General features: G+C 41.7%; 1 protein-coding gene across 2 annotated transcripts in view; it reads right to left on the reverse strand.

The window, feature by feature from the left end:
- Positions 1-1250: 1250 nt before the first annotated feature.
- The window catches only part of slc39a14 (solute carrier family 39 member 14), a 30007-nt gene continuing 8544 nt past the window's right edge, over positions 1251-22713 (reverse strand). For both annotated transcript variants that reach the window (XM_026187114.1, XM_026187115.1), the window contains exons 2-10: positions 19709-19887; positions 17917-18242; positions 16212-16389; positions 10045-10214; positions 8570-8692; positions 6148-6321; positions 5685-5919; positions 5283-5467; positions 1251-4474 (exon numbers count right to left, since the gene is read on the reverse strand). In XM_026187114.1, coding sequence (XP_026042899.1) covers positions 4322-4474; positions 5283-5467; positions 5685-5919; positions 6148-6321; positions 8570-8692; positions 10045-10214; positions 16212-16389; positions 17917-18213 — 1515 coding nt within the window. In that variant the 5' untranslated portion in view covers positions 18214-18242; positions 19709-19887 and the 3' untranslated portion in view covers positions 1251-4321. The remainder of the gene's footprint in view (positions 4475-5282; positions 5468-5684; positions 5920-6147; positions 6322-8569; positions 8693-10044; positions 10215-16211; positions 16390-17916; positions 18243-19708; positions 19888-22713) is intronic.

A 22713-nucleotide genomic window follows, 5' to 3' on the forward strand; every position in this document is an offset into this window, starting at 1 on the left:
TGGTATGACTACTTTCAATCTTGAACACAATCTGAACTCTTTGGGAATTTTCTTCTCATTTTTGTAAGGTGTCTTGAGGAATAACTCTCCAGGCTTGTTGAAGGACACTAAACACTCTTTACTGGATGTTGGCTGTCTCTTGTCCTGTTCTCTGCCAAGATGATGCCGCTACGTTTCAACAGTCCAGGCTCTTGTGAGGCCAGTCCATAACTGATATTTTCAGGTATGCTTTTATTGCATTGGCAGTGTACTGGGTTCATGCTGCACATTTATTGAGATATAAACAGGTACTCCAGTTAGGGGACTTGTCTGTTTGCACTACTGCCTGGTGGGCATCAAAGCCCAAAGGAAACAGTCCCTATGGCAGCTGGGATAGGCTCTCAGACTTTTGTAATGAGTGCTCAGCAGTGTTCTTACCTTTATTGTGTGTGTGATCTGAAAACACACACGTACACAAATAAGACTGTTTTGATATGTTGGTGAGTTTGTATGGAAGGAGCTTTTGTGCATTTTGTATTTAGATGTTTGTGAAAAAAAGAAGGTTCTAAGAAATGTGTCTTTGCAGGAGTGAAAAACTAATGTGCAAAGCATAATCAGCTTCATTGTGGTTTCCCGGTCAAAGGAGACCTTCTTTTCCTCAAGAACGATAAAATTTGAATGCTTTCTTTGTTATTAGAGAACTGTTTGAACATCCACTCGAGTAGCCTGGATCCCGTCTGCTACAGTATTTGTCATCTTAATGCTTTCATGATATTTGCTGAATAGTACATTTCTCCAAGAATGAAGGACCTCTAATAAACATATTCTTCCAAGTAACATAACCTCTTAAAGGTGGGAAGCTCGGTAATCTGAGGACAAAGAGCATTTCATAACATTGATTAATACTGAAGCAATCAAGCTGGCTCACTATTGTATACACAAATACTTTTTTAAAGGCTCCGTTTGTGTTTATCATAGCTTTACTGTTTGCTTTATCTATGACAAACTAATTATGGCTTTTAATCATTTTTACACAAAAAGAAACTGAAGCTACATCCAGTGAGCTGTTTTCATCATCACGTTGGGCTTTTAGTATCAGCCTCAAGGCTTCAGCAGCGGTGGGAAAAGTCAGAATTAAAATATTAAAAAAAAGATAGATACTATATTTATTCATATAAATGACTCTGTCTGGTCACTTCTAATTAAACGGGTGAAAAATAAACCAAAAATCAAGCACAGTATCAATCAATGATGACACTTCAACAAATACAATTTCTTGGAAAATGAAATTTATATATAAAAACAATCTCCATGACACACACAGAAGGCTAACGAGGATTCTCATACATGAAATTAGATACAATACTTTTCAAAATGATCCTTTACAAGTCTGCGAGAGCGCTGTAAATATTAAAATGGCCAGAAAGCCCATCCTCTGTCAGTCGGTTGGTTGGTTCGAGGGTCAGCTCCTCATAGATTTGTCTCTTCTGTCCTCCCTCTTGCTTTCTTGTCTTCTCCATCACTATGCTGCAGCTCTAATTTGAACATATCAGTATTTTTTGTTATTAAATTCTATAATTCCCTGCTTTTTCCTGCTTACAGCCCCTGACCGAGCCCCAACACACATTCACAATTAGCCGAATTCTTATCATTTATCTCTCCTATTTTGGCTTCCTTAGTTTTATTAGAAATCCCACCCTCCTGGTCCCATGAGCAATCTGACCCCCAATACAACCTCCTCACCTTAATCTTTCTGCTGCGTTTATAAACTGCCCGATAAAGTGTTCTTCTCTGTGTTCTGCGTCTGGTTTTTGGTCGGTAATGTTCCTGTTTCTGCTCCAAAGAACCTCTCCTGGTCTCTGAATGTATTATCTGCATTGACTGAGTGGATATGTTATCAGTCTGTGTGTGCTGTAAATCCACTGGCTTCAGTTTTAAACACAGCATTAACAGTGTGCAGAGCAGAGACGGTTTAGCTTGTATCTGACCCGTTTATTCTAAATAAAAACTAAACTCCGTCTGGACTCATGGTGTGAAACTAAGCACAACACTTGATCTTAGATGTAAAGCACAAAATAAATATTTTATGGCTTAAGCAACAATAAATAATCTGTTACATGACGTATCAAGCAGCAGTAATACTCGCTGTACCACTCAGGGTACTCTTTGTAATGGCTTGCCTTCTCCTTCCTGGAACTACAATTTCATCTTTATTGTAAACCCATCACGGGTTTCAGCTTCGAGCTCTAATAAATAATATTCTACAGCTCGAATCTACACTCACATTAGGAAAAGTATGTAAAGATGCTACATAATGGATCACGTCAGCTCTGTTGAAGTGTCAGTGTTCAGATGAGGGGAAATCTTTTTAATCCACCTGTAAGACAAACACAGAAAGCAACCCGACAATCTTACACTGCTGTAGAGCACAACAGCTGCCCCCCCGACCATCCAATAAACTATTAACCCTTTACATCATAAACCTTTTTTTTTTTTACAGCATCATGGCCAAATGTATGTGGACACCCAAACCCAATGCCCCTAACAACAGCCTCTGCTCTTCTAGTTTTGTAGTTGTGTCCATCAAACTGGATGGACATTTGCACACACGAGATCCATCGCCAACACAGCTCCTCTGCACAGCGCTGGCAGTAGCTTTACTATTCGTCTGCAAAATGCTACTAAATGGGTAAAACGAGTAATTCTCAGCATTTAAAGAAGATCTGTTGGGCTGATGTCCAAATGCAGTTTAAGTCTTGAGCTCTAGAGTTGCTGTGCAAGGTTCACAGATCAAATTAACTAATATTTCATTAAGATAAAGGTAAATAAACTGTTTTAGCTCCCTTTAAGTAAAAAAAAGTGTTTAAGAGCTTTTGGCTCACAGGGTTTTAGGCAACTTGAGCCACATTAAAGAGAAAATAAGGACAAGTTCTTAATGAAAAACCTAAAAATGAGAAAAGAAACACAAAGTAAAAAAAGAAAAGAAAGTCCATCCGTGTTTCAGTTTCAGCTGATCTTTGATTTTTGACCAACTAACATGATAAGAAAGAAACTTTCATTTCAGCATCTGCATTTTCTTTCTGAGTTAAAAATATCGTAATCATGTCATTTGATTCCCCTTAGTGGGATTGGGTTAAAAATGCAGTGCAGACTGTTTCCATGGTTAAAATGGCCAAAAACCCCTTTAAAAACTGCCCGGTGACAAAAAGAGGCATCGAGTCTGTCCACATACTTTTGGCCGTAGTTCTTAATTCTGAATCGCTAACACGGATAAGGTCACAGGCGAGGTGACGTGTGCGTGATTATACAGTATGATCCACCTTACAGTATTCTGTTACAATGACACCATAAAAGAATAGATAATCTGGGAAAAATAGTCTATGGGATATGTGAAAACTGCAGATCTGCACTCGGAATTCAAGATCAGAAGGAATAAAAAAGCTAAAACTTTTCACTTGCTATTCTAATGAAGGGCACAGATGGTAAACTACAGAGAAATGCTGCCGCCGTGATCTGGATGAAGCCACTTAGTCCCTTTTCCGTGTCTGACCCCGGAGTCTTTGGGAGTTACCGGCTGGCTGGCTGACACGTGCGCTTCCAAACATCACTGCGTAGCCCTTCACCATTCTCAATGGTCTGCCCATATTTGGTCTTTAAAAGTCAGTATTCATGTGTAAAAAAATATAAAATCAACTCACAGACAACAAAGTCCAGCTGGAAGTCGGAATAATTCCAGTTTAAATGTTTTAACATTTGCTTTTTGGTATGGAATGGAGAAAAGAAAAGGGGACGTGTAGTGCCTGGGAATCAGAGATGTTTGGAGTACAGCTGCTGTTACCTGATTGTGCTTTTCACAGAGGATTCATGATATAAACACTCGCTAGGAATCTCAACTGGCCTGAGTGGAGGCTCAATGGCATCAACCAGGATGGATGATGAGGATGAAGGTTGAGGAAAGATGCCTGGAGAGCAGTCTGACGAAAAGGGGAACATCTGAGAGACTGGGTGAGTATTGCACATCAAGTATAGCCGTCTTTTGCGACTGCTTCAGTTGATGTTTCAGGACGTTTTCAGGGCTGCTGTGCAGAAAGGATTGAAACGCTGAGGAGACAGGGCCGTCAAACCCTCGACCTTGAACCCTCTGCATGCAGGAACTGCACTAAAGCAGCTTCTCGTATAACTTCAAAAGACGATTGCACGTACCTGCCGCACAACCAAAATCCCCAAAGTCCAGAACCCGAAAAATGAGAACAGGAGGAAAAAATAGAGGAGAAACTTTGAGCCAGCCTCTCTTTGTTTGGGCTCCAACAGCAGCTGATGGTGATCCTGGAGGAGTCTGCTGCTAGCCCAGCTGTATCTGTCCAGAGTACGTCGTCAGGAGGAGCATGATGGAGAAGCCCGTCAGCAGGCCGGCGTTCTGGATGCCAAAGGTGAGGAGGAAGCTGCTGCCGCCTGCATCCTCTTCCTCACGACTCACCTCGTTCATCTCTGGAAACTGTGACACATAAAACAGAGTGTCACTTCATAAGTATCTAACGAGTAAACAAGAACAGCTCGACCTTATTCAGCTCAGTCACACCAACTACTACTCATTATCTTACCCCTCATTCAAATTGTTCAAAGTCCAACACATGAAATATTTACAAGGACTCTCCCCTTTCCTAACCAGCTGTTCAAACCTTCTGTTTGTAATAAACAGCCAATCAGAAGAAAGCTGGCTTAGAGTGGGAGGAGCAAAAACAGCTTGTTTCAGAGAGAGGGTAAGCTTGGAGGCAATCAAGGCTAAGATGAGAAAGAATCATTCAGGATTATTTTTCTCATTTATGGTCCAAGAATAAAAAATGTGAATCTGAAAATGAGCAGCAGAGCTCCGCCTCAGGTCAGCTGTCAGCTTAATCGCACATGTTTCAATATAAATATATTAACACAACCTAACGTGAAGGATGTAACAAAAACTGCAAAAGCAAACTGACTAGCAATCAGTGTACAGACTGTATAGTACAAATCATTTATTTCATTAGGCACCTTTTAAGTTTATTACATAGAAACATAATGCACAGCTTTTAAACTTTCTTTGAAATATGACTCTTGGACATCCTGTACAGTGTCTGACAGTGAGAATTTAAAAAAGACTTTTACCGCTACAAATAAATTCTGTACTTCTGATTGGATTTTTACTTGTTTATTATTTTTATTTCTCAGCATAACCAACTAAACAGCAACACGAGAACATATTTCAAAAGCCCACTACCTCAAGAGACCCATCTGTGTTGATTTAATCTCATAGTTCACAAATCACTGACCATGTCTGCCAGAGCGATGTAGAGGAACATTCCTCCTGCCAGGGCGAAGATCCAGTTGGGAGAGAAGCTGTTACCGGCCAGGATGCCAAAGCCCATGCCCAGGTAGCAGCAGCAGGCCGACAGGAAGTTAAAGAAGAGAGCCTGCTGTATGCTCATGCCGGCGTTCAGCAGGATCACAAAGTCTCCTGGTAGCAGGAAAACATGCAACAGAGTCAGAACAGCTGACGTTTCAAGTAGTTTGTTTTGTGACAGCAAACAAAACATATCCATTAAATTCATTAAGAAATGTTCTCAGGAGATCTTATACTAAAGGGCCAAAAGGAAAGTAGCTGGGGTTAAGCTTGCAGCCTGATTATCTCGGCATTAGGGACACCCGCCCTCTCAGAGTCCGCCCTGACTCACCCAGCTCATGGGGGAACTCCTCGCACAGGATCGCCACCGAGGTGCTGATGCCCTGGAAAACAGAGGCGGTGAACGAGGCCCCGATGGCCAAGCCGTCAATAAAGTTGTGCAGGCCGTCGCTCAGTGTGATCATCCAGGCCAGCGTGCCGATATCAGAGTAGGTCGTCCCCTTCAGCCAATAGCAGCCGCCACCACTGGTGCCTGACCGGCCACCGCTGTCTGGACTCTGAGAGTCCTGGAAGGAGCGGAGGGAGAGAAACCGGTGGTTCCCACTTTGTAAGTTAAATTTCTTTAGATCTGATTATTTCAACAAGAGTGATTTTGTTGTTTTTAGGTGTGAACCTCCAGTCATAAACTGACACTGTCCACATATACAAAAGTTAATTCCCATTTTCATTTTCTGCGTTCCTCTTCTTTTAAAAGTCCAGCAGACAAGCTGCTCTTTAAGCTGTTACATCCATACCTGTGGAGTCTGTGCAGGGCTGAGCATGAGCTCGCCCTCCCCTGCGTCCACTTTGCCCAGAGCCAGGCTGCTGGCTTCTCCGTTCTGCTGCAGCTTCTCCTTCTCCCCCTCCTCCAAATCCCTGTCAGGGGTTGAGTAATGATCTGCACCGGGGTAGTGGCTGTGGCCGTGGGTCTGAGAGACAGGCGGGGAAAAATCTCAGCACATTCTGATTATTGTGAGCAGCATCTTCCTGACAGGTGAAATAACCTCAACATCTGGTTAAGAGGAGGTGCAGATAAGAGATCTGACTTAAAAGTTGAAGATGTTCCTTTTTGCTTTTGTCGTATTTGCTGGGACTGAACAGCTGAAAAGGCCGACCACGTGATTTTAACCATTTTCTCCTTCAGTGACTCAGTGAGGTCGAGTTCTGTGAACTGTCTGCAAAGCCAACGAGGAATGAAATCTGCTCAAAAGCGTGCAACAAAGTCGCGAGTAAACCACAGCACAAAGTCACTGTTTCACTCAAGGACACGACACCAGATCCGGAGCTCCTTTAGCTCGTAAAATTGTTAGCAGTTAACTAGGTTGGACTGAAAAAGAGCAACCACAAGGTGGAGCAACGGTCCCACAATCACACCCCACAGTTTCTTTTATTGGCTTGTCATTTAAAATTTTAGATTTAAAATCGAGGAAAATCTACAAAACGAGTGCTGAATCTGTGCAAAGTTATTATTTTTAACACTGAAACCGTTAAAGTATCCACTCTGAGGCTTTTCGGGTTTAAGGAATTTAATTTTCTAAGAGCCGATGACAGGACACCCTGCTGTATCTTTTTATAATGGAGAACTTTGAAATACAAACACATGCTACACACCACCTATCAAATTGCACCACAGCACTGGCTGCAATATTCAGTGTCTACAGCTTATATAGGTATGCATATCGTTAGCTTCATAGCATAAGTGCCTAAGTCATTTGACTTAGTCAAATGACTTAGGCACTTATGCTATGAAGCTAACGATATATAGAAAACAAGCTTTGCGTATTTGAGTTTATGGTGTTAATCTTTCAAATATTTTACTGTTTTCACAAAACAATGTGTAAAAGAAGAAGAGGGTGAAAGCGGTCGCAGGCAGCTCAACATATTTAATAACTGATATTTAATTAGCAGCGACATCTGAGTGACTGAAGCTGTTAATTTATAGAATTTCACCTGATAAACTGCCGAATAAAACTTTTCTGCCGCAGTTGTTCCCACTTCCGAGGTGCACAGGGAGGAGAGGATGAAGATCCAGGTGGTGTGAGCTACGACCTCTCCGTGAGCTTCTACAGCGATTCAAATATTTTATTTACCTTTTCGGAGAACCTTTTATCAGGCATCTTCTAACACATGAGCGCATCTAAGGTAATAAATGATTTATTCCAAATATTTTCATTTATTTTTTAAAATGTCTTTTTAAGTGGATCTTCCTGAGCAGTTGCACTTCTCCCGTTTACAGACCACATATTTCACCATCAAGGTTTTCTATTGGTCGCTCCCCTTCGTCGGGACCAATGACTGGGAATATATCACGTGACCAAATGTCCATGACTCGCCATGTGGTGCCTCATTGGCTGTTACGTGTGTGGAGTTAAATGATTGGCTCTTTTTCTTTCTCTTTTTAAACGTCTCTATCGATCTCATGCCCCGATGAAGGCAAAAACACGAATGTCTGTCAGCAAAATCCTCTTTTGAGTGATTAAATTATTCTTCAAAGTCACGGAAAACAAGAATGTTCAGGTCATCTCGCCTTCCTATTATGTCTAAAAGTCACGAGAACATTTTCAGGTGTCTCATTTTTCACTTTAGTACAGTATGTACAACAAAGACTACAGTGCATAATGTACACTGTATTAGCAGCACCTCTGGCTTCAACTCCAGCTAGTGACTTTGCAAACCTCTGTGTCAGTCAACAGATGGGATCAAACACGCGGTTTGTAAACTGCCTGCAGCGTTGAATCATCACTTTCCCAGTTCTTTCTCTCAGTTACTGAGACGACAACACCCTGTCCAACTAGTGTAACCTGCTGCTGCTGCTGACAATAAATATTTCATTGTGTGGCGTGATCACAGCAAAGACGAATCAGAAACATTAGATGCTAGCCTGAGAAACACATGAAGGAGTAACCAGGGATAAACTATTCCCCACTCAGCAGAAACATGACGAGAAGACACTTCAAGCCTTGCCAGGTGTCTGAACAGTTTTAAAATAGTGAACAGAGCACAGCTCAGGCTTTTGCAACACACCGTGAACCACATTTGAAAATAATTACTCTTTCTCAACATTTGCACGTACTTTCTGTAATCTTGGTGACTGGTTTGAACGACAGCGACTATCTAACAATAAAATAAAATAAAACACAATGAAGTCAATTTGTATCACTCTTGGTATACACTCACCCCGTTTTTTTGCTTTAGGAGCACTCTGAGAACTTTTTCAGTGAAGAAGAAGAGGTAAAAGCCTCCGAACACCACGGCGGACTTGGACACGTAGAAATCGACCATTGGGTCAAATCCAAAGGCCTAGCATGCAGAAGAAGATGATGTTAACACGTGCAGCAATGTGTTGCAATAAAGAATGCTTTCATGAAGGGCAGTGGTTCAGGATCAGAGGGCCCCGATCCAGGATCAGAGGGCCCCGATCCAGGATCAGAGGCCCTGAATCACTGTCCTTTGTGTTTCTTGCAAAAATCGTATTAATTTAGTTGAATTTAAGTGAGGACTGACTCACAGCTGATTGATGTCTGCAAGACAATTTAGACTATTAATGTCATTTCCAATCAAAAAACCTTGATTTTCCTTAATGCTTGTGCTGTCTATGGTGACTATAAACTTTAAAGCAGATTATTCTGTTGTTCAGTGGTACATACAATAAAAACTCATCCTACTCACTGTGAAACTGTGATTTATCTCACATTAAGTGAAAGGAGAAAAAAAATAACTAGTGCACATAAATACATGTGCACAAGGATTTGAACAATGACAGTTTATCATTTTGTCCTTGCGCATCACCACAGTGGATTTTAAAGTCATCAAAATGTGATTTAAATGCAGAGTTTCAGCTTTAATTCAAGCATTAACTGTTTAGGAATTACAGTTATTTTTATATGTAGCCGCTTAAAACTACAACATTTTAAATGTAAGGACTAGAAACTGAAAACTGCCTTACTGGGTTGAGATCAGGTGACTGACTCGTCCACTGAAGAATATCTAATATATAGATTATTTTTTGGAGACTTTTGGAGAAACCTTTTAGTAATATGAGCAGAGAGTACAGCCCAGCACACGGTACAGAACTGAGAAAAAACTCTAGTGACCCAGTTCCACTGGCAGCCATACATGCCCGTGCTTGTTGGGCATGTATGGCTCCACCATGCTTGACATAATTTGCTACACTTCTCCAAACTTTTCTCTTCCCATTCCGGCTACATCGGTCCAAAGAATTTCATTCCAGAGCTCTTCGGATTCTTTCAGATATTTTCTGGCAAAGTGTAATCTGGCCCTCCTGCTCGTGAGTGTAACCAGAGGTTTGCACCTTGCTGGAAGCCTTTTGTATTTACGTTGATGAAGGAGTCTCTTGTATGCAGTTATGTAGTTGTTTTTGTAAACCATGGAAATAATTCTGTGATCATCTGCTTCTCTTGTCTTCTGTGGTATTTCAGGCCTTTTGCTGTTGCTGAGCTGGTGAGTCCATCCTTACTTTTTAAGAATACAGCAGAGTGTTGATCTGACACTCCTAAATGTCTAAACAGTTATTTGTTAAACCCCTTAAATTAAGCCTGAACCTCTGCACTTAAGTCTTTTCTTGAATGTTTGACTTGAAATTCACTGTGGGGGTGGGCAGAGATACTGAGCCTCAGCAGCACCAACACTACCTCTGGGATGAGCTGAAACAGGGCGTTGGAGTAGAGAGTGCCAATGGCCAGGGCTATGAAGTAGAGCAGCAGTCGCTTGTAAAAGGTTTTCTTCATGAAGGGCACGACGCACGCCCCGACCAGCGAGCACAGAGAGATCAGTGTCACGCATAGGATCCCATAGCCCCAAACTGATTAACAGAGGAGAAAGAAGGGGGAAGAAGAGAGAGAGAGAAAGAGGTAATCAGTTTGGAAATAATCTTGTCGGATTAATGACCAGTGTGTTAACCAACGTCATGAGTTTTAAAAAAAGGGGGGAAGACCAAGCAGTTAACTCCCTGGAAAGGAACAATTAAATGAAATCATCCTGAGAAAAAAGAGACATGAAAGGATTTTCAGGAACAGCGAGCCGATAATCCGCTGAAAACAGCTGAAGTGAGACCACCTTTTACTTGTATTTGAAGATAATCACCAGTTCCTCATTTCCACTGATAAAAAGAAGATGTCATTATAGTTTACTCCAATCTCAAGCATTCACACACACACTCTCGTTTTCATATCTTAGTGAGGACATCTAATTGACATGCTTTCCCTAGCTGCTTACCCCAACCCTAACCATCAAAAACAAATTCCTAACCCTCAGCCTAAACCCGAACCATAACCTAACCGTAACCCTGACACTAAAACCACATTTTGAGCCTCAAACCTGCCTTCAAACTTGTGGGTTTTTGTCCCCACGAGTACAGCGGCATGCCAATTTTCTGTCCTCACAAAGATGTGGCCCACACACGGTTATGATGATCTACTCAGGTGTGTCTGTACCACTGTCATAGCCTCAGGCTAAACACTGCAGAGACAAAAGGGGGCAAACGAACTTTAAATAGCCCACTCGTAGCAGAAGGAGCAATGCTAACAAGGGGTCACATTTCAGTTTGAAGGACACTTTAAGGGTGCAGTGCTCCATTTCCCAGGGCTCTGTTACACACAGTGAAACACATGACCCCCCCAAACAGTGACTAAAACCATGTTTCAGGTCTGTACAGCTTTTCTAGCATCAGAACAGAAATTCTCTCCTCAGTTAAACAACATAGGTGGCTTAGATCTCAGTACCAGGAGAGCTACAGACACAGGTACACACACACACACACACACACACCAGAGCACATCAGATCAGAGCAAATTCCAAAGGGCCCGAGAAAGCCACAGAAAGGAAACAAAGTCAGAAACAGGAAAGAGTTATGAACACAGGAGAGACAATGGCGAGCTCGGCCAAAGTGCCGCAATTTTGTAAATGACGGCAGGTCAGACCGTTTCCAAGTTTCCTACCAAACCCCCTCACAATCAGCTGTTTTTTGGTATTTTTAATGAAGCCATGAAAAGCATTAATTACAGTACTATAAGCATTTGCTGAATTACACCAGCTCATTATGAGAGGGTCGGGTGGAAAGCACTGACTGATTTTTGATGGCAATGCCATGAACGAAGCAGAGCGTAATCTTTGTATGAGTGCATGAAAGTCAAAGGTCTGCATGTATGCATGTCCCGATGTCAAACCTCTGGCAGCAGCTGCAGGATGGCAGTGGAGAACAGCGTGCCAATGGCAAGCGCGATGAAATAGGTGAGTGCGTATTTCCCAAAGCGCGACTTCATCAGGGGCACGATGAAAACTCCGGTCAGGGCGGAGACATTGATGATTGTCACACTTAAGAAAGAAAAACCCCAAACTGGAGTTGGAGTAACAGGAAGGTACAACGTTAAAACAAAGCGCTGTGAATAACGTGCAGTCATCCATCTAGAAATCCAGCTCAAGCTGTGGATAAAAGATAACGTCAGCCAGATTCAATCATACAGGTCAAGCATTAAAAACAACAACAAAAACATCATGTGGGCTCCGGGTGTTGGATGTGAGAAAACTGTTGTGTGAGTGTCTTATGTCTGCAAGATCAGCAGCTACTTTGACGTTCATGCCAACGGCAGTAGATTTTCCATCACTGCAGAGGTGAAAAAGTAAATTCTCATTATTCCAACAAATGCATACGATAGCATCAGCCTATTTGATGTCAGTTCAAATCTGGTATCAAACAGTCATATGAAAGAAATAAACACCATCTTTCAGTTTTAAGGTTTAAGTATACATATAATTAAAAAAAAAAAATCTGATCCTTAGAAGGTCTTCCAGTCATTTAAATACAGCCTCAAATGAACAACAGCGCACGACATATTACACTGTGTCGTTATTTCTTTAACAGTTTTTTAAAACCCCTTCCTGCTTCCTGCAGCCAGGTGCTGCTATTCAAAGGCACACGATTACTTGTTCATCAGCCAGTTTAACCAGCTCGATACAACCAGACATTTTGGCAGTTTGCTGGTTTGGAGCGTTCAGGTGGGCGTTAAAAAACACCATCAGCGATCTTAAAGAACAACGCGTGCAAACATCAATGAGATGAAGCAACGTTGTAAAGAAAAGTGGCCAAAAGTCCTGTGAGAGAGTGATGAAACCATTACTTCCAGGTATTGCTGTTTAAAGGTGCTCCTCCAAGCTACTGAATCACTGGGTGCATTTAGATTTTCCACTCGCTGCTTTTGGATTTGACTTTGTTTTGTCAGATAAAAATATCGTTAGCTTCATAGCATAATTGCCTAAGTCATTTGACTTAGTCAAATGACTTAGGCAATTATGCTATGAAGCTAACGATATGACAGTATAATATGTCGCGTGTTATTGATTGACATTGACCTGATACGTAAAACCAAGAGAGCTAAAAGCAGATGCATTTTATTTTTCATATGACTGTATGCAGCTGCAGCTTATTGATTTTTAAGTACTCAATTAAACTGTTCTTATATTTTCATGGGGTTAAAATCAATGCTCAAACTTGTGTTGACAGATTTTCTGATCAGGAGAAAAACAGGCTGCACAGACAGTTGAATCAGCTAGAAGCATGCACCACATAAATCCTGCAGTTTAATCCACTTTCTGTTCCCTTCTTTAGTTTTAGTAATTATATTGTGATACGCTGCAGCTTTACTCCACCTGGACTCTAGAAAGCAGTCAAATAAAACAATTTAAGTACATGAAGTAGTTGAAGTGCTCACACACAATGCTACAGTTAAATATATCCAGCAACACCTGTAAAAAGAATAAAAGGAAGTAGCCATTGGTTAGATTTTCCATATCCTACAAAACAAATTTTTGGATGCTGTGAGACAACTTCTCAACTTCTTGCTGAGGAAAAAACAAGTAAACAGATGAGCAACAATGGTGATGAAGGGAGATGAGTACAGCTGAGGAAAAGAGATATTTAATAATGTTAAAAAAAATGCATAAAGGGGAGAAAAACATGAGATTGTATCAGATCAGAAATGGTAAAAAATGGAAATCAGCATCCCGTCATGTTACTAAACTGGATACAAAAGAAAGGATAATCAGGTCATATTTCAAAAAGTATTTCCTCAAAGAAAATCTGCTGCATGCAGATCAGAAGCTGTGACAGTAGTTTCCCAATAGCAGCATCCAGCTCAGCTATGAACCATGGGAACTTTATCCTAAACATTTTAATGACATCAGAAACTCAAACAGAATTTTAGAGAATACAGAGCCAGATGTCTTTGAGCCGTTTAGATGAGTTTGAATCGTTTCCGCTTTCTGATGAAACTATGGTGAAACACTCTGTGGTTTCTGACTCAATAGCAAAACTCTGTTTCCCCACTACTTGGCACCACTGTTTTATATTTCATCATTATTATTTAGTGTTTCCAGTAGCTAATGGACCTACAGTAGCTCTGGTACAGAAAAACAAGAAACACCAACATTCCCATCACTGACTTGATATTGGTTCTTATGTTCAATGGTAACTTTATTGTCTCCAATGGGAAATTGATTTGCTGACTTCGCATCCCTGCTAAGTTTTGCGTCTTTTGGTCTCACACACCCGACACTTTATTAGGTACATCTTCTAGTGCTAGGTTGGGTCCCATTTTCCCTTCAGCATTGCCCTTAACGCTTCATGCCACAGATTCACAGGATGCTGAAAACATTTCTCTGAGATTTTGGTTCATAACGACATGATAATATCACACAGTGATGTCAATCTCCCAAAGGTGCGGAGGTCAGGTGACTGTGGAGACCATCTGAGCACAGTGAACGGTCATGTTCAAGAAACCAGTCTGAGAGGATCTGATGTTGTGAACCGGAAAACTGTCCTCTTGGAATCTTTTATTAAAAGGGTTGGATGAGGTCAGCGACAATACTCGGGTTGGCTGTTGTGTTTAACCAATGCTCCTTTGGTACTAAGGAGAACAAAGTGAGAAAATATACCCCAAACAACTAGTTTTGATGATACCTGTGAACTGTAGCCTCAGTTTCCTGGACTGAGCTGACAGGAACAACACCTGATGTTGTCTTCTGCTGCTGTAGTGCATCCGCTTCAAGGATCAACATGTTGTGCGTTTATAGATGCTTTTCTGCATACCTTGGTTGCAACCAGTGGTTATTTGAGTTACTGTTGACTTACTTTCAGCTCTAAGCTGTGTGGCCACTCTCTGATTTCTGGTATCAACAAAACATTTCTTCCCAGAGACGTGCCACTCACTTCATATTTTCTCTTTTTTGGATATTTTTCCTATCAGTCACCTAAATCACCTTTCCTACTCTGATGGTTGGTTCTAACGAGTTGAGATGGAGTACACACCAAAGTGGCTGGTGAGTAACCTGCAAATTCCATGTTTGCAAACTGTCTCCATTACTGCTGTCTAGAGTGTTTCTTTCAAAAGAGGCTCAAGACTTCTGGAAAAATCATCAATCTATTGAGAAATGTTCACGGTGTACAAGAGCCGTGCAGACGAGTCAAAAACCATTTAAACACAGCTGCTGGACACGCGGTTAAGAACATAAGCAGCAGAATAAAGAGAATGTCATCAAACATCATTAAAACAAGTATCTGGTTAAAAAAGGATCATTATTTTATGTCTATTAGCAGCATATCAGTGCTAATGTGAGTCCTTGGGTAAAGCTGGATTATTCACATGATGAGAAAAGAAAAGGTTATTAAATTTCCTCTCTGATACCCGTAAACCTCCAGCTAGGAAAACATCTCTCAAGCCAAAATAAGCTGCCTAAAGAGGAAAGTGTGAAGTGAGCTGAAGCCATGAGGGCCTGATAAGGGAAAACAAATTTGTCAGTGGAGAGTGAGAAATGGAGCCACAGCTCTGGGGCCATTTCTTCTTCACCTGTCAAGGATGAAATAAATAAGGACACCGGCTACAGCACAAGATTCAAGCCCAAAGTCTTTGCCTGCATAAAGAAAGCTGTCGTTTTTCTTTTAGCTGAAGCTCAACAAATGTTTTGGACTTTTCTGAACCGATGATCCTGAGGCCTTGAGCACAAAACATCACATGACTTAACCAAAACCTCCAAGTCTGTGATTAGCTTGCTTTTTATACCAGCCACACACTCCAGAGCCAATTTAGTTTTACTTCATGAAGACTCAAAGGTTTTTCTTTTTCTCTTTAAACAGCAGCCTGCACTGAATTCAGCATTTCCTAGAATTTCTGACAGGATGTGCACGTCAAAGCGGCTCTCAGGCAGCAGCCTGCACGAAGCTTCAGCGGTTCAGCAGCCAAGGAAAGATGAGCTTTCCAGCCTGGACTGTCTTTACCTGGATGAGATCTGTGCTGCATACTGAAAACGCTGAGAGAAGCTGGACTGTGGACTCTGAAAAATGTGCTGGTTTTTACAGAAAACTGAGAAATGCAATCTGAGCTCTTGGCTAACTGTGCGTGCTTATTTTGGCTTTCACCTCCTTCGGGGACACCATAAAATCACCAGGCAACAAAACACACAAATTTCGAGCTGAGATTTGCAAGGTGTGTGATAATACTTGAACTGACAACAGACATGAACAATGAGGCACAGAAAACCTTGAAAGAAATACAGCGATTGCAGAGGAAGTTAAAAAGAAAATATTTGGAGAAGAAACACTTTCTGGATTTATGCTGTTTTTGTCTGAGATGCTGCTTGGATGAATCCAAATGTGTCTCTTCTAAATAACAATGAAAAACAATGAAAAAGGCTTTAAAAGACATTAAGGAGCAAAAGGTAAACTTTGATCAACACATATGTACAATTTCCACCAGAGGAAATTAAAACATACAAATATGTTAAATATTAGTATTTAGTTGGTGCTCACCTTCAGCGTCTGAGGGCCTGGGGTAGGTGTCGCTGCTTTGCTCCTCCCCTTTATGTGCCCTGCAGCTGCCAGCATCCAGCTGCTGCAGCATGGTGGGGCACAGCTCCTGAAAACCCTGGCCATCCAGCCGCGACTCCTCGCTCATGCTGTAAATGGCCAGTGTGTCTGCAGGCAAGCACTGGAACAGGAAACATCCCCATAAATGACCCACACAAGCGAACATCTCACCGTTGGTGAATTAGCCAGGACATAACCAGGATGCAGTGACAGGTTAGCATGCTTTTCACCTTCATGTGGACTGAAAACACAACACAAATGAGTCTGTCAAGACTCATATTTGGAGTCTAGACTAGACGAAATTAACAGGAAGGCACCATTGCATAACATTGGTGTCACCAATAAAATAAATAAATAAAAAAACAGCATCTGACCAAATAAAAATGATGATTAAATTTTCGACTCTAATGAGTTAATGTTAACAAAGTAACAGTTTAAAATAATCCTTTTCGTTGGGCCTCGTTGTTGCCTCCACCGACTGCGTCATCACAGCACTGTAACATTTATACTGGGCACGCTGAGGCGGGCTGAACCTGCTCAGAGACAGGTGTTGCCACTCAGAATAAACCTTCATGTTCATGCTGGAACAGAAATAGAAGTCAGAGCTCCCTCTTTATAATCGGAGAATCTGAGCTCTTGAACTGATATATCAATGAAACTAATGTGTCTTCAACTGAGCTGCAACGCATGACCGAGGTCATAAACATCAAGGGGTGGAGAAACAAGGAAAGTGCGTCCCAAAGTGACGTCACAACTGCCACTCACGAGGGCGACAGCACCTAAAGTAGGTGTTTTCACTCAGAGCCAGAGCTTTTTAACAACATCTGCTCTCATTGTAATTATGAAAAGGCTGAAGTAGAGAAACAAGTTCAGAACAGAGTGTTTGATGCAATCAGAAGACTGAGCTTTTGGGATTAGTTGCGCATGCGTTGACTCGGGATGCATGTGGCAGATGTCGCTTTAATCCTGACTTAAAAAGATGGATCAGAAAAACAGAGGAAGACAGAATAAACACAGTGAGTGAAAAATTAAAATTAGGTGAATAAAGTGATCGCTCAGATTTTAATGTTATTTATTGTCATGTAATAAATACCAGTTCATTAGATTTATATTTTTACATGTATTTGTTTGCTACACTGTATTTTACAAAGGTGGGAAAGAAAAGTTGGTGCTGAAAATAATAAAAAGCTTTAAGATCTGTGACGTGGTAGAAGGAGCAGATGCCTCAGTATGCTGCAAAGTCAAACTGTGGAACACCCTGAATATTCTTTGTAGCTCGGCCGGTTATTGACAAACGAAACGTTTCAGTGTCACAAACCAACGCCTGACTCACGTGTGACGTCCTAGCCATCATTTATTTTTTTTAGAAAGGTTCATACTTGGCCACCAGTACTCACAGCGAATCTATTCAAAGGCAGATCAACAAGTGAGTGAGTCAATGAGCCACGACACTAAGTATGGGAAATATGCTAAACAGCTCAGCTATCTGGAACCGGTACTGCCTGTTTCTTCCAGCTGGATTTATGAGTCTACTTCAGAGTCCTGCAAAGGTGCACGAATGTTAGTCTTTAACTTCTATTTGTTATATTTATTCCACAACAGAAATAAAATATGAATTTAAAATGGAGAGAATGAAAAGGTTTTGTACCTTGGAGTTGTTGAACTGGGGAGGTGTGGTTGTTGGTGTTTCAGCTGTGCTGTCGCTTTCACTCTGGCCCTGGCTGAGGGCTGCTAACAGAGATCGCAGCTGAGGGACCGTGATGGTGCTGTTGTCCCCATAGCGGGACAGAAAGTCCTGTAGCACCTGAGCAGGTGACTGCGTCTGACTCTCCACCTGACCAGTCACCTGGCAGAGCAGCACAGCTAGAGCCAGCAGGAACGCCAAGTCAAAGTGAAAGAGGCTGGTGGATGTAGCGGCACGGCCATGAGGGCAGCAGATGAGCATGTCTTCTTCAGTGGACGCAGGACGTCGATCTGTGGGGAGGACAGAAGCCACAAAAAAGAAAGTTTGAGTAAATCTTTGAAATCACTGAAGAGAATGTGGCATTACCTCGCTTTTTAGGAAACTACTTGGATTGCATGTTGAGGACCTGAAATACCAGACTATCAATATCTGTTGGACACATCACTGTTTGTGTGCAAGCACGCGTCGCTATTTGCTGGAAATTCACTATACTGTCTAAACAGCATAGTTTCTGTATGAGACTTCCTGATAAGGTGTGTTAACATTGTGATAGTACGTAACAGAACACAGTAGTAGTAGTAATTTTGACGCATACTGACAATTTTCTGATAGAAAACAAGCACGCTAACAGTAATATATGGGTTGATGTTTCTCATGTTTATCTTATTAATCCCGGCCAATCTGAGCGATCGAGGTAGACGGGCCTTCATCGGGGAGGCCACATCCCAGCCTGCCCGGAGTTTGTCAAAAGGCACCTGAAGGACTCTCGGACCATGAGAAACAATTCTTCACTCTGATGAAACAAAGATTGCACTCTTTGGCCTGAATCCAGGCATCATGTCTGGAGGGAACCAGGCACTGCTCATTACCGGGCTAATAGCATTACTAAGGTGAAGCATTGTGGCAACAGGTACTGGGAGACTCGTCAGTAGGGATGGGAATTGAGAAGCCAGTAGTCCAATTCCTTGGAATGGTTAGTCTGCCTGGCTATCCATACTCTAGGCACAATCAGCTGATTTCTGCTCGTGTGTCAGAGGAGGAAAATAGTGGCGCAGTCTACACCGTGGACATTACTTTAATTTTTATTGTATTATTCGATCTACAACAATAATATGCTGCTGTGTGGTTTGGATTGCTCACTATGAAAAAGTCCTGACCCTAAGTTTAATGTCCACACTGAAGTCTTCCTGAGCCCAAGATTGATTCTCTTCTGAATTATGACAACTGAAAGATTTTGGGAGCTTGTAACAGAGCTTCATCCAAAGCAGGAGAAACACTGGTACCAAAACACTCTATAATATACAAAATAACTGCTGCTTGAAGCAAAGCTGTGAACTTCTAATTAAACACCAAACACACAAGGTGACACAAAGAGCTTTTGTAGCACGAAGCACAAGCTGAGAACAGGAAACAGTGGAATAAACACAGTCCCCAATTACAGGAAATTATAGCACACAGATTATCACTGACAATCTCAACCAATGTGCCGTCTGTCGACCGGAAATAGGATTTACTGGTCTTTCAACACTTTACTCAATCGGTGTTGGTGGGATTTATCCAACACTGTGTGTTTCGACTATATAAAACCCTTATGATTTCCACTTTTTTAAAAACTCTGACATCACATAGGATCATGTCCACATAGGGTCCACTGTTGTAACAGAGTCTCTATTCATGTCTGTGCACCCTGCAGGTCTACAAGCAAAGCTGGGCTGAATAAACACAGCCATTCATTTTGTTGTAAAGAAGCGCTCACCTTTTCCTACAGAGGTGCGTAATGATAGCCGGTGAGTAAAGAGGCTGTTTCAGTCGGTCTGCCCTGAGGCTCCCAGCCTGCTGAGTAATGCTCACGGGTAACTTGGGAGCTGAGATAGATGTGGGGAGGGAGAAATGTGAGTCTGGAGGGAGCAGCAGGGTCCTCAGGAGTGCAGCGGGCTGTGGAAGAGAGGGAGACAGATAAAATGAAGGTTACAAGTCGCTGGTTAGGAGGAAACAAATAGGGAGAGGTAGACAAAAAGAAATGAGGACTAAAAAGAAACCTGACATGGCAGCTGCCAGCTCAAATCTACCGTGTGTTCTCTTATCCATCGATTCGTCCTCTTCCTGTCTGACACTCGATCCACAAAGTCAAGAACTGAGCCGAACCCTGAATATTTCTTTTCTGCAACTGAAGTGTTTCTTGTTGACACCTATGCAGTTACTTAAAACTGAAGCGTTAAACAGCTCTGAAAAAGATTAATTAAGAAAAAGCAGGCCGACGTGCAAGCAAGTGATCAGGATGATTCACTTTGAAATTTCTCACTTCCAAACATCACTGATGTTTTGGAAAAATGCAGCCTTACCTGAAAAAGAAAAAGTTTTATTTTATCTGGGGAAAGTTGACTAACCAATTTGAGTTCAGGCACCGTCTTTACGTCTCTCTCCAAAGGTCTCTGATCTGAGGAGGCAAAGAGAAGACTCTCCTCTTCTCCCCAGTGAATTACACCCTCTCTCCCACATTTTCCCCTCCACTTGGCCTAATGAGGCCTTATTCTGGAGTTGGTGGAGGAGAGAAATAGAATAAAACTTCAAAAGCATCTTTAGGTACCACTTTTTCAAACTTTCTTCCCTGCAAGTCTCTGTTGCACAATCCTCCTTAAAGTTGCAGGAGCTCTGAACCTTGGCCTCTTTCCTGCTGGCTGCTAATGTTCAGGCACACGGGGAAGCTGAGAGTAAACAATGGTACTAAAATAAATTAGTCAAGCTAAAATTAATACAACAAATACTTGCTCCTTCTAACTTTTTAAAGCTGAGGTTTTCCTGCAGTAGGCAGTGGGAGAGTGTGGTGGACACTATGTTGTGCAATCTGTAGAGTCTATTTGTGAGAAAGGCTTAAAACTGAGCACGCTGATGTGCAAAATAGAAGTGGTGCAACATATTTCATGGGTCAAAACTGGTCTTTGGGAGGTCACATAAGTATGACTGGTCCATATAAGTGAAGTCAGACTGTTTGTATTAAGTAGTTGACAGAAGCCTAGCAGATATTTGATTTCTTTTTATAATGCCACTGCCTTAGCCAAACATCCTCATATTAACAGGATTTGCTTGGATAAATAAAAAGGTCTTAAGTACCTCTAATCTTAAGAATGAGATGAAGTAACAGCCAGCTGTTTTGAAGCTTCACCTTGTGGTTTAACTGCTGTTAGTGGTCCCTGTGAAAACCAAGGAAAGCTGCCAGAAGTAAACTGATATCTCTCTCATCTTGTGCATTTATTTTTTATAAGAGAGTCAAGGTGTGTCAGCCTATATTAGAGAGTGAAAGCACAAAGGTGAAACGCATTCACGGGCATGTTCGAGACAAATGTTTGTCTAGAAGAAGGGGAGAACATGTTAAAGAGACCAGTACTGAGGGGAAAAGCCAAGACGCATTTTCTACAGGACAGTATATTACAGTTTTCTGGTTCTTTTTGCAGCCTAACAAGTCTGACTCAAAAGTTTCCCAATATGTATGTGTTAATTCCTCTAAAACCAAAGAAAATGGGCAGACACCAACCAAACCCAGAAGACTAGAAGCTCTGCTGCTACGTTACACATGAACCACCCAACAAACACAGGAAGAAAGGCTTTAACATTCAATTAATATGTTGAAACTTAAGAACCAGCCATGTAATCTTCCTTAACACAAACACAACATGTCGGGTATTCACATCTTGTGAGGACATCTAATTGGCATAATGCTTACCCTAACCATCAAAAATGAATGCCTAACCCTAATATACCTAACCATAACCTAACTGTAGCCTTTACACTAAAACCACATTTTGAGTCTCAGAAATGCCTTCAAACTTGCAGGGACCCTGATTTAGGTCCCCGTAAGTGCTGCTGGTCCCCACAAGTATAGTAAGCTTCCAATTTTTGGTCCCCACAATGATATAAATACACGCTCACACACACACGCATGCACCACACACATGCAACAAGGATGTTTGCAGTCAGTCGATGACATAAATCGTCAACTATCAAATGTCAATATCAACACGAGCACCATAATTGCTGTGTTAGAAACCTGCCTGGGATAATCTCCAGGTTACACACACTAAATACACACATGCATCTCAGCGTCTGGAGGATGTGCAGCTCCAAAAAGTCGAGCTATGATAAACAGTGAAGGAGCAGAAACATTCCTCACTGGCAGATGGCTACGGTCCAATCAAAACAAGTGCCCCGAATGTTGGGTCACGCTCATGTCACCATGTCTGTTTTAGTGGTCACCATGTCACCATGTCTGTTTTAGTGGTGTGTGTGTGCCCACAGATAAGATAAAGGCTGGCAGACGAGACTGGCAGTCTGCAGCACAGACGTGAGCTCTTCAACATGATGGTGAAGGCCATGGATGGAAAGCATGATGATTACATGGGAGCTGGCACAGGGGTGAAGGAGGGAAAAAGCTTAGTCACCAATCCCGACAGCACGCAGAGGACCTCGGATGTCTCAAGACGTCACCTGTTTGTCTGACTTTGTCTTTTTAGGTCCCATCGTGACAGGATAATCTCTCCCTGATCCATACCCAACCCCCCAGATAAGTAAACATATAATGTTCACTTATCATTTCAGTGATACATTTTTTTTTTTTATTAGTATGTATTCTTGAAGATTTGTTCCCATTTTCAAAATAAGTGTAACTGGCATTTAAATACACCATTTAAATACAAATAAGTATAAATACAATGATTATATTTCTCTATAATATGAAATACCAATGAAGAGGAAATCTAATCTAAC

This window comes from Astatotilapia calliptera, chromosome 12, assembly GCF_900246225.1.
Source record: "Astatotilapia calliptera chromosome 12, fAstCal1.2, whole genome shotgun sequence".
Lineage (NCBI taxonomy): Eukaryota > Metazoa > Chordata > Actinopteri > Cichliformes > Cichlidae > Astatotilapia > Astatotilapia calliptera.